The 11,817-nt window shown below is 55.1% G+C and overlaps 6 protein-coding genes across 6 annotated transcripts; all 6 read left to right on the forward strand.

The window, feature by feature from the left end:
• Positions 1-37: 37 nt before the first annotated feature.
• On the forward strand, positions 38-1,960 carry BO86DRAFT_449542 (uncharacterized protein; the record flags this gene model as incomplete). Its single annotated transcript, XM_025676726.1, has 6 exons — positions 38-740; positions 793-829; positions 884-951; positions 1,016-1,204; positions 1,342-1,400; positions 1,465-1,960. Exons 1-6 carry the CDS (start codon positions 537-539, stop codon positions 1,958-1,960), a joined length of 1,053 nt encoding a protein of 350 aa, XP_025525493.1. The 5' UTR covers positions 38-536.
• Positions 1,961-3,004: 1,044 nt separating this feature from the next.
• Positions 3,005-4,159, forward strand: BO86DRAFT_342895 (putative esterase; the record flags this gene model as incomplete). The annotated part of the gene is made up of 2 exons (XM_025669130.1): positions 3,005-3,064; positions 3,146-4,159. Coding segments are annotated over 2 exons (1,074 nt in total), but the record flags the coding sequence as incomplete, so codon positions are not given.
• A 234-nt stretch (positions 4,160-4,393) lies between these two features.
• BO86DRAFT_147926 (composite domain of metallo-dependent hydrolase) lies at positions 4,394-6,069 on the forward strand. The gene has a single exon (XM_025666272.1). It carries the CDS (start codon positions 4,615-4,617, stop codon positions 5,941-5,943), a length of 1,329 nt encoding a protein of 442 aa, XP_025525495.1. The 5' UTR covers positions 4,394-4,614; the 3' UTR covers positions 5,944-6,069.
• Positions 6,070-6,194: 125 nt separating this feature from the next.
• BO86DRAFT_366315 (glycoside hydrolase family 43 protein) lies at positions 6,195-7,881 on the forward strand (the record flags this gene model as incomplete). Its single annotated transcript, XM_025670094.1, has 3 exons — positions 6,195-6,593; positions 6,644-7,100; positions 7,157-7,881. The coding sequence occupies 3 exons, from the start codon at positions 6,195-6,197 to the stop codon at positions 7,879-7,881; spliced, it is 1,581 nt and encodes a 526-aa protein (XP_025525496.1).
• Positions 7,882-8,056: 175 nt separating this feature from the next.
• BO86DRAFT_147915 (zinc finger MYND domain-containing protein) lies at positions 8,057-9,077 on the forward strand. Its single transcript, XM_025666271.1, has one exon. The coding sequence runs from the start codon at positions 8,132-8,134 to the stop codon at positions 8,843-8,845; it is 714 nt and encodes a 237-aa protein (XP_025525497.1). The 5' UTR covers positions 8,057-8,131; the 3' UTR covers positions 8,846-9,077.
• A 197-nt stretch (positions 9,078-9,274) lies between these two features.
• BO86DRAFT_342904 (Zn(II)2Cys6 transcription factor) lies at positions 9,275-11,703 on the forward strand. The gene is made up of 8 exons (XM_025669131.1): positions 9,275-9,351; positions 9,425-9,470; positions 9,518-9,819; positions 9,887-10,439; positions 10,491-10,529; positions 10,596-10,673; positions 10,727-10,974; positions 11,039-11,703. Exons 1-8 carry the CDS (start codon positions 9,311-9,313, stop codon positions 11,634-11,636), a joined length of 1,905 nt encoding a protein of 634 aa, XP_025525498.1. The 5' UTR covers positions 9,275-9,310; the 3' UTR covers positions 11,637-11,703.
• Positions 11,704-11,817: the final 114 nt, after the last annotated feature.

The following is an 11,817-nucleotide window of genomic DNA, read 5'->3' on the forward strand; positions in this document are numbered from 1 at the left end:
CAATGGCACAATGGCACAATGGCACAATGGCACAATGGCACGTCTGACAACTGGAAGGAGACCCTGCTTCTGCCCTGAAGCAGAGCAGGGGGACTCTCAGGGTTTGTGGGTTGGGTCAGTAGGGCTCCTGGAGCAGCCGTGCAGCGCCTTCCGACGGGCCGCGTCGGCGACTATAATGGCAGCAATTAAGCATGAATCCTACACTAAAGCTTTGCGCGGTTCAAACACCCGCCCAACAAACAGCCTTGGTTTTAAGACACCTGACCCACCTGTTGATCCCTCCAACAACCGTCTTCCATTCATAATGTGGCTAGCCCTTGGGTGGATTGGCAAGTAATATCCGATAGTCTCGGAGACAACAGGGTGGCCATGACTGGCGCCTCCTGAGGCGAGTTGGTGGATTTCGGAGTGTTGACCACTTTGCTTGGTCCGGGGCCAGAGGTCAAGCATTGGCACCTGTGACTTTGGAATCCATTCTTGATACCTAAGACACTCCATAGACTGATGCGTGGCTTGGTGACCACATACGCAATGCTATGGTCGAGGACCCAGCGATCCACGCGCTCTTTGGACCGGCACCGGCCAATGTCGACCTTACTGCGAGCGCTGTCGCCGTGAACAATGCGGCTGTCATTGCCATGCTCGTTTTGGCTGCGGTGGCGGTGATGCTCCGCTTCACTGCGCGACTGGTCCTTCGAAACGCCCTCATGGCCGACGACTGGGCCATCATTGCTGCCCTGGTGAGTGGGATGCGGTTTGGATTGAGCACCTCCTCTGACTCAACGTTTCTAGCTCTGCATAGGTGCCACGACCGGGTTAAGCATCGGGGGTGAGTATTGAAACTGGACCTGGAATGTGACCACCCTACTGATGAGCCGTGTAGGAGGTATGACTGGTGCTGGGAAGCACATTTGGTTCGTCACATTGGAGGAACTGATGCACCTTTACCGGGTCAGTCGAAAATTCCCCTTTTCCCCACCAAGCGGTTCTCCTGTGCTGATGGGTTAGGAAGTAGCTTTTATGCTCCTATACCTTTATCTACGCCTTCTCCTGCACCTGCACCAGACTCTCCATTCTTTGCTTCTACTGGAGAGTATTCTCGCCCCTGAAGCCGATATTGAAAGTTGCACTATTGTTCGGCGCTTTCCTGACACTCTCCTACCCGATCATCGTTTGGGTGACCATGAGCAATTCGTGCAAGCCCGTCACATACTTCTGGACGCAATTCAGCGGGACGACGGCAAATGCATCGACGTGGACCGATTCTTCCTGGCAGCGGGCATCCTCAACATGCTGAATGACTTCATCGTCTTGATCATCCCCTTTCCTCGGATCGTCAAGCTGCAGATGAGTGTGCAGAAGAAACTGGCCATCAGCGGAATCATGGCGGTGGGTGTTTTGTACGTCCTCCTCGGTAACCCTAAGCACATCCACGATGGATCCAGCTAAGCCGGTGCATGCTAGTGTGTGTGTTGCCAGCATCGCTCGCATCCGATACCTGTCGATCTTCATGAGCTCGACGGACCTGACCTGGCTGATGGGACCCGTGTTCATCTGGTCCAGCATTGAGCCATCGGTCGCCGTCGTCTGCGCTTGCATGCCTCATCTTGCACCTCTGGCACGGCTGGCTCATCGGACCCTCGCGTCCAGTTTCCATTCCCGACGATCGACGACCGAGTCATCTGGGCGACCACGAAAGCTACCGAGTGGATCGAGGCAGGGTGTTCAAAAGGGCCACCGATTCAGCCAGCGAGGACCAACGTTTGACTTCGGGTTTGAGCAGCTAAAGAAGACGGCCAATGACGACGAGATAGGGCTAACGAACTATGTTACGGCGGGGCCCAACTACATGGGCAAGCCCTCGTCCATCGAATCGGTCTTGGAGGTGGATAGTCGTGCTCAGGAGATTGCGGTGCAGTCGAGTTTTGTGCAGTCGTCTTCGCTGAAGAGCTCTTTGTAACGAGCATTGTCTGCATTGAAACTTGTGTCACCGCGTGTACAGTACCCTTGCTCAAGTAGTTTCAGGAAACAGTCAACTGTGGGCGGCAGGCCGTAGAAACTTGGAATGGCCTGCGGCTGGGCCCGTTGGGGGCCCACAATCACACCGCAGCCTCCCACAAGGTACGGGGTACTCGTAGCATTGTAGATAAGAGTAAATGAGATGAGAACGTTCGCTTGACTGGTTGGCCTCGACTCAAGAAGTTGTAGAGAGCTAGAAATAAAATCGCATTCAAACAGGGGAGAATTCGGCATGATGTTGATGATAAGAGGGTCGGGCGGAAGAAGTGCGGCGAAGAAGAGAACAAGAACAACAACAACATGACTCATCCCTTAGTCATCCGGCAGCCACGCGAACTTACGGAGAGCGACAAAGACCAGCTGTGCCGCACAGCTCCAGCACAGCTCCAGCACAGCTCCCAGCCCCAACAATTTAAGCGCTATGTTACTCCTGACTTGCGGGTATAGCTACCGTAGTCTCTAATAGGTAGTTCACAGTCGAAGGAATAGGTCTCTGTTCCTATTCCATTCAACAAGCGTGGTTGAGTATTATTGGAAGATGTGCTTAGAGTCTATCCCTATCTGCCCCGGAAAGAATATATCTCTTGCACCGATGGAGTAATATGCACCTCATTCCAAGTTGAAACTCGTACTATCCCTAAGAATCACTTCTCTGCGGCTAGAGTGCTGGAATCATCTTATAGCACTGGTTCTTAGTTTTAGCTTTCGAATATTCCTCCTTCCAACCTGGAGTGAGTTGGTGCCAGCATTGTCAGGTGTCAGCCGGGCGGGACGGTACAGTACGTACTGTACCGTACCTGTACATGTAGACCGACCGATTGATAAGAACCCCCCGGGGGCGGATCAGATTATTTTCACCGCCATCATCTTCCTCTCCCTTCTCCCCTCTCTTCTCCCTCCCCATTCTGACTCCTCGCCATCACTCACTTCTTCGTGAACGCAATCCTGCTTCTCATCACAGCGGTCCCTGAAATTGACACTCAGGATGCATCTTCAGTCTGCTCTGGCCGCGTCCAAAGGCCACCCTGGTATTCTGCACCCATATGTACTGTACCGATCTCTCGTCTCCTCCCCGCCTCAGGCCCTCGCGCTCACTGTGCTAACTCATTAAAACACAACATCTCAGGCCCCCCGACTGGTCGCCTTCGAGTACATCCGCGGCTCCCGCCCCAAGCCCCACACCCTTGTCTTTATTGGAGGTCTCTCCGATGGCCTGCACACGGTCGACTACCTCTCCGATCTCATTGTCGCCCTCCAAGACACTGAATGGTCCGTCGTCACACCGCTGCTCTCCTCCTCCTACGCCGGCTGGGGTATGAGCTCGCTTGCGCAGGACATTGACGAGATGGCTCAGTGTGTGGGCTACATACGCGACCACAAAAAATCCTTATATGGGCACGGAAGAGTGGTGATCATGGGCCATTCCACCGGCAGTCAGGATGTCATGCATTACATCAGCTGCGCCAACCCGCGCCCACGCCACCCAATTCTCGATCGAGACATTCCCGAAGGACAATATGTGGGCATCACCAGACCATCCGTGGATGGGGCGATTATGCAGGCGCCGGTTTCCGACCGGGAGGCCGCTTTGTGGCTCAGCAAGCTGGGGACCGAGTACGACAGCCCGGAAGAAATTCAGGAAGTGTATCGGAAGACAATCCAGGCAGCGCAGAAGCGGACGTACGAGACCGGGGGTGGGGATGGGTCCACGGTTTATGACACGATCGTGCCACTGGCAACCACGACGCGCATGTATTACCCGGCGGATACCCCCCTGAGCAGTCGTCGGTTCTTGAGCCTGCTCAGTCCCCACAGCCCCCAGCAACCGGACGAAGACGACCTCTTCAGCTCGGATCTTGCGGACAAGCACCTTCAACGAACCTTTGGAATGATCCGAACCCGGGGGGTTTTGCATGGAAAGGGCAAATTGATGGTGCTGTATTCGGGGAGGGACCAGTCGGTTCCTCCGTGGGTCGATAAGGTGGCGCTGTTGCAGCGATGGCGGACGATCCTCGGGGATGAGACCTGGCACCGAAACAGCACAATCATCCCGGGCGCATCGCATGCGTTGAGTGATCCCGACCAGGCGGAGCCCAGAAGAATCTTGGTAGAGAGGGTGACGGGGTATCTGGAGGATGTCGAGAAACGCTAGTCATGCACCTCACATCAGCACCTCGCATCTGCAGAGTTCACCTCTGCAGACGCCCACCGAACGGGGTATTGATCTTCATGCAACATCGAGAGCATCCATGACGGTCCCCTCGAATCAGCAGAACCGGTTATTTGATTTTTCTCGTACACGGAGCTTATTCCCCGTCACGGCATCCGACAAAACCCATTGAATCTGCCACTTCCATCAGCCAAGGGATTGGGATCCCTGCATCGTGCACAAATCCACTCCGACCGAAAATTGAGATTTCCATCGGGGTGGGTGTGAATGGTCACGATCCCTGCATGGCAGAGAGGGGAAATGCAACCCCCGCCACAAACCCCGCCTGAACTTCGTCATGGCTGCTCCGCGATGGTTACAAAAGCTTTCCCTCCGACCACCGTGAGCTACGACTTGCACTCAGCGGAATTCCTAGCAAAGGCATCATGGGTTCCCTTGGAGATGTCCACCGACGCCCATACCAACCAACACCGGCCGACATTACTATCAACAATCGCAGCCCCCAAGATCCACCCAAAATTCTGTTTCGGAATGTCCGCATTCTCGACTCAACCGGCGCAGAGCCATATTGTGGTGATGTACTAATTGAGGGCGAGCGCATCCTCTCGGTCGGCCAAGTCGATCCCACCGCCACCCAAGGAGCACTGGTCATCGACGGTGGTGGCACCAAGACACTCATGTCCGGACTGGCGGACTCGCATACTCACCTCAGCTGGAACAATGCGGCTACACTGGATGAACTCACCAGTCTTCCGCTCGAGGAACATGTCTTGCATACTGCGAACTCAGCTCGAACCTACCTTGATCACGGCTATACCATGTGTTTCGGAGCTGCTGCGGCCCAACCGCGACTCGACATTGCCATTAAAGCTGCAATCAAATCGGGATTAATCCCCGGCCCACGCACTTTGGCCAACTGTCCAGAGTTGACCAAGCCTGACGGAGCGATCGTTCCTCAGATCTCGCGCTATGCGGATGGGCCGGAGGAGATGCGCAAGATGGTTCGAGAATTCGTCGAACTGGGCGCCGACAATATCAAGTTGAGTATGACTGGGGACAACGTACACCCCACGATGCCCAGTGAGGAAACGTACTTCGATCTGGAGGAGACAGTTGCGGCAGTGGAGGAGGCACATCTCCATGGCAAACGGGTCTGCGCCCATGCTCGGAGTGCTGCCTCGGTCAAGCAATGTGTGCAGGCCGGTGTCGATGTCATTTATCATGCAAGTTTCACGGATGAGGAAGGGATGGATCTTCTCGAGCAGCACAAGGACTCGGTCTGGGTCGCTCCGGCTATCAATCTCTTGTACGCGATGGTGCAGGGTGATGCAGAGCCTTACGGAGTGTCGCCCAAAGTGGCCGAGCAGAAGGGGATCACGAACGAGGTCGAGGTCGCTTGTCAAGCCATGCGCGAGATGCGTCGTCGGGGGATCCGCGTCCTCCCTGGTGGTGATTACGGGTTTGCCTGGGCCCCCCACGGCACCTATGCACGTGATCTGAAGCACTTGGTGGATTTGTTCGGGTACACGCCGATGGAGAGCATTCTGGCTGCGACCGCGATGGCAGGCGAGCTCATGGGCTATCCGGACGAGCTTGGAAAAGTGCAGCCGGGCTATTTCGCCGATGTGATTCTGGTAGATGGCGATCCTTTGCACGACATCAGTGTCTTGCAGAACAAGAATCGTCTACACGCGATTGTAATCAACGGCCACATTCACCAGAATATTCACTCGACAGGAGAGGTTCTGGCGTGAGGACAAGGGAAATTATGGGGCTCAGGAGGGTTTATGCGACCGCCACCCTCACTACACAGTCATTGACACCATATCAAGGCCATTTTCGCCTGTATAATCGCTCAGAAGTAAACCAAGTCATGTCCCATAAAAGCCAAGCAAAGCTCGAAGTATTTCTCCACCAATCATCATGCAGAGGCATCGCCGCATAAACTGGATATTCCCCCTCATTCTGACTCCGATGCAAGGTGGCATCTCCAAACCACCGCGTCATGTATACCAATCCAATCATCCCCGGGTTCAACCCCGATCCTTCCATCGTGCGGGTTAACTCTGACTATTTCCTGGTCACCTCTTCGTTCGAATATGTCCCTGGGGCTCCGATCTACCACAGCGCCGACCTGATCCAGTGGACTCTGATCGGCCATGCACTCACACGCCCAAGCCAGCTGCAGATCCAAACCCCCGAGCCTGGTGGCGGTGTCTGGGCCACCACACTGCGTTACCACGAGGGGGTATTCTATTGTCTCGCTGCCTGTTTTCAACGCTATCGACCCCAGGAAGACGACCGCGTCTGGCCGCGGGGGTTCTACGTGAAGACCGCGAACATCTGGGATTCCGACTCGTGGTCGGATCCAGTCTACTTCGATCAAGTCGGCTTCGATCAGGATGTGGGTGTCTTTTGTCTCCTTGAAATCCGGTCGTGGCTCATGCTGTACAGCTCTTCTGGGACGACGATGGCACCGTGTACTTGTCATCGACCTACCGCAAACTGGATCGCACCCCCCATGCCAATCTGAAAGACTTCGCCGTGCACATCGTGCCGGTCGATCTGGAGACGGGCGCCTCCTTGGCTGAGCCGCGCTTGATCCGGGAATCAGCGTCTGGGGTGGCTGAGGGCTCGCATCTCTTCCGTCGCGGGGAGTACTACTATCTCTTCACGGCCGAGGGAGGCACCGAGAGTGGACATTGTGAATGGGTATCGCGCAGTAAAACTAGTCCGCTCGGTCCCTGGGAGGTCGCGTCTACCAATCCTCTGTGGCGGAATGGACTCTCCGATGAAGTCCAGAATACTGGGCATGCGGACTTGGTCGAGGATGCCGAGGGGCAGTGGTGGGTGGTGCTGTTGGGGGTGCGGCCGGTCTGGCGGAACGGCGTGTGGGAGGAGTCTGTGTTCGGTGAGTCAATCCCCTCAGGTATGGGAGATGCGCCCTGTGATTAAGTGCGTGAATAGGCCGTGAAACCTTCCTAGTTCCGATGAATTGGGAGAATGACTGGCCGGTCATCAACGGTGGCGAGAAGATTCCGCTGGAGTACGCGGGACCTCAGCTGTATCAGTGGCAGCCCCCGGTCGCCTGGCGCGATGACTTCACGCAGCCCCAGTTGCAGCTAGGGTGGTACCGAAAGAATACGCCGGTATTGCGCGACTTTTCGCTCACCGAGCGAGAGGGCTGTCTCCGTCTCTACGGTGGGCCGTACAATCTGTCTGTCCCGACGTGTCCGACGCTCTTCTTGCGCAAACAGACCCATCGCGTCTGTACCTGGGAAACCCGGGTCTCTTTCGATTCGAAGCAGAAGCACACCGAGGCCGGCACCGTAGTGTGGTGGAACTACCTCACGTACAGCAGCATGGGCGTGCGGGGGTCGGACACAGGGGGTCGAATGGTGCGGTTCCAGCCTGCGGAGGGGGAGGCTGTGGAGATACCTCTACAGAATGCGCAGTCGGACGTGATCTTCGTTGTCGAATGTGGCTCATCGTACCGATTCGGCTTCCGTGAAGCTGCTCCGGATGGAGACCAGATGATGCTGCAATGGGTGGGAGACGTGGGAAATGGTACCATGACAAGGCCCCCAAGGGTTGGGGCGGCGTTTACTGGGATGATGCTGGGAGTCTATGCCTTTGGCGAACGCCAGAGGTGTTTGGCTCCAGCCGACTTTCATTATGCAATGTGGCGATGAGCTGGGTGAAAGGAAATATGGTGTTATTCTATTGTCTACTAGATTCGATGCCAGAAAGCAGGTGTAGGGTTCCTTTCTTTGTTACTACCACGGCTACAATAGAGACAATGCATGGATAATGACTTTCGGTCAATCCATTGTCTGGGTTCCTCATCATTCACACATACATCCATATATATATATACCTTCCCATTGCCATACCTCCACTGTCGATATACCGATCTCATCCGCCTGAGCCTCAAGTCACAAGATGCCATGCCGTATACTCACCCCCATGTCCTGCGGGGAATGCCACAGAGAGAACAGCCAGATCCGCTGTGATACTTGCAAGGTCATGTTCTACTGCAGCGAGGAGCATCAAGGCAGCCACCGCCAACAGCATGAGACGATTTGCCGAGGGGTCGCAGAGTATCGCGCCAATGTCAAGGCCGCCGAGGCCAAACTACGCGCGCTTGTTCCCAGCGGAGAAGATCCGGAGTGTTCGGACCTCCTTCACTGGTGGAGCATGGCCGACGGTGAACCGGATGTTGAACGGTTAAGCATCGTCAGCCCCAGCTTGCCAATGCTGAACTTCCCGCGTGGGGTCAGCGTGATGGAGCCAATCGATTACGACGGTGATTGGGTGAGGTTCGACGGTGTAACCGCGTATCTTTTTCTTCTGAAGATTCAGGCGTTGCTCGACTTGACTCGCTTGTCCCTGTGCACCCCCGCCTTTGCGGCCAAGGTGCCCCGGGAGATCTTTGATGCCATCCGAGAGTATATTCCGGTGAGCCCCGGGGTGATAAACCATTCGGCTCTCCGGGGGAAGCTGACCTCCACCGATGAGATCAAGCAGCTGACGAGGCTGATCGAGGGTCTGTGGGAGATGGCTCGTGTTCCCATGAGTGGGAACTCGTGGAGGTGCTATACAGGGATGAGGATGTGCATGTGCATCATCGGCGCGACGACCAGGTTGCATGCTTGACTTGCCTTTTCCGCCGGGATCCCGAAGCGGTGGCTTACATTCGGAGCTTCATTAACTGGGATTATCTCCGCAGCCTCAGTAAGGAACGGCTGCGTGAATCAATGGGCTTATGCGAAGTCCCAGCAGTTAGAGTATACAAGAGGTGAGCGGGGGGACCATTGGCCCCCGGATTCTAGTTAGTGCTCTGCTAGGCATTGAAAATATGAAAAATATGAATATGGACCAAACATCATTAGTATAACGTGAAAGAATGCCAGGTGCATTCATCACATGACCCTACCGGGAGAATTCTTTGTCTGAAAACTTGGGTCTGGGTCACATGACCCAAGTCGGGCTCGGCGAATGGTTCTCTCCGCATTCCCCGGTGATCGCCGACCCTCGGTGACTGCTCTCTCTCTCTGTCCCCCACCTGGCACGCAACATACCAAACACTTCTATCACAACACACTCAACACAACTCACTTCATGCGAGGGACCCCTCCTGTTAAGGCAGCCTGTCTGGCCTGGTGTGTCTTTCCTGCGCCCGCGGTATAAACTGTCTGACTGTACCGTACTGTACTTGCTAACATCTAGTGTCAGCCGTGCGTCCAAAACCCGTTGCGACGGACAAAACCCTTGCAGGCCGGTAGGGCTGATCCACGTTCTGTTGAATTCATTGATTCATTGCCATAGTGCCTGGTCAAAGGTCGCCTCTGTTCGTATCAGCCCAGTAGACGAGGTGGTCCTCGTCGACGCGCCTGCAGCCTACTTCCGGGGCCGTCTCCCCAGCCCCCGACGGTGGTGGATCTCTCCGAAGACTCGGGCTCCTTGATTGACGATCCCGGTATTTGGAATACTCTGGCTCTTCTGTCTCCGTACAAGAGGGCTCAGGATGCAGACAGAGGCTCCCAAGACAGGCTGGAGGCACTCCATGCAGGGACTGCCTGTGAGATTCAAGGGCCGCTCTTGCGGGTCTATACATCCGAACAAGATATGTGCGTACACCCCAGCTCGCCGAGCTTCTCCATGATTATTGACTCGGTATGATGTATGTGGGCTCAGACTGAACGCATATTACATCTTCATTCATCCCTATTTGCCGCTGTTGCCTCCGCCCGCTGAGCCTCTACGATCAGACCACCCCCAGGTCTACCAGCCCTCGCCCGGAGAGGCGGGGACCGTGGATCACTCCTGTCTCTCGTATCGACCGCTCTCTTGTTTGAGCTTGGCCCTCTCCGCAGTCCTCGCCTTGATCCCGCCCCCGCAAGATGGAAATCCCTCCGATCCCTGCTGTGCGTGGCTACGCCGGTCCTACTCCGGTCTTTTCGCGCAGTCCGCTCTGGAGAGCGCCGAGCAAGATATCGTGGAGCCCGACGCCGCTCGAATCTCCCCTCGTCCTCCGACTTACAGCCAGCGTTTCCATCCCGATCTACCCGTCAGACTCCACCCGATCTTGACCTTGATGGTCCTGGGCGTGTATGACTCTTGTCAAAATGGGAATATCCATCGCATGCGAATGCGGATCAACCAAGCCATCACAACTGCGATGGACAGTTCGCTGCATCGGTTGGAAAAGAATGCATCGGAGGCTCAACGACGCGCATGGTGGATCGCAGTACGTTTCGTCCATCTTTCACGGCTACACGCAACGCTCACGGCTCTACAGATTATTCTAGGATATCAGTCTTCTGCTGTTAATTCATCAGTACGTTACTTGTTTGATTTATCGGTTACGGTGATGTCCAACACCGGGCTAATGTCCCACTGCCAGTCCCCAATCATCACCACCAATGATCCTAGAATCACAACGCCCTACCCAGCTTTCGAACTGGGGACGAACGGCCTGGAGGTAACGCAATCTATTTTCATATAGCAGGGTACCTGTCTGCTAACCCCTGATAGCCGTGGTCACTCATTCTACAGGCTCATAATGCTCATGACTCAGTCAGCGCCCTTCTGCGCGTGATCACTATGCAGAGTGCTCAATCCTCACCCACCCCGGATCTAAAAGATAAGATTGCCCGATTAGACCAATCCATCTTGTCATTGGCCTCGGGGTGTGATCTGATGTGTGCACCGATGCAAGGCAACAGCACGGAAGGTCTTGCAGGTCGCAGCTTCGGTTTGATTGCCTGCGCACTGATTCACTCGTATGACCTCCGAGCATTGAACGAAAGTTCTCCCCAGGTTCTACTCACGCTAACCAATGCATAGTGCGCGGATCAAGCTGCACCGTTTCAGAGCCTTCTCCGACATCCCAATCTTTCTGGAAAAGCATTGCGATCTGTCCTCACTGCGGATAGACGGCAGCGCATCCCAGGAATTCTCCTCCATGACAGCCACCGAGATCGACTCGTTCTTCCCGTTCAGCAAGGACGAATCCTCCATGATCTGTCTGAAATCATCACTCGCCGTTGCCCGTGCCTTTAAGGATGTACCTTCTCCATACTCGGCCACTTCTCGGTCTACGGACCTGGAGACTGCCAGTATGACCACACTGGCGCCCGCGCAAGACGGGTACTACGGGTCCTTGCCGTACTTCAAATGTGCCGCAATGCAGGCGTCCTACGTGCTGTATATGCTGGTGCACCGGGTCCGGGCCGCGCTGTCGTCGAGACGGCTTTCCATCTGCTACCCGCTGTTGAACTGTCCCGAAGCGGGCACGGAAATCCAGGATGCACATCGGTTGATTGAGGAGCTGCGCAACGGCGCCCATTCGCTGATTCTCTCCATGAAGCGGGATCTGGTCTACGAGGGGATTGCGTCGATGGTGAACGATCTCGATGCGGCGTATACATCTCTATTTGGGTGATTTTCTAAGACTGAGATCATCATCATGTGTATACTTTGAGGCCAATTGTATATCTCTACATTCCTTGTACAAGTTGTCCCACCAGTATACTTTCTAGCCTTTCCAGGCTTTCATCCCGGCACAGTTAGTTGCCTTGTGCCTCGCGGCACCTTCCTTGAATCAGCACATCACATTCCTTTTC

This window comes from Aspergillus japonicus (assembly GCF_003184785.1).
Source record: "Aspergillus japonicus CBS 114.51 unplaced genomic scaffold BO86scaffold_43, whole genome shotgun sequence".
In the NCBI taxonomy this organism is placed as follows: Eukaryota; Fungi; Ascomycota; class Eurotiomycetes; order Eurotiales; family Aspergillaceae; genus Aspergillus; species Aspergillus japonicus.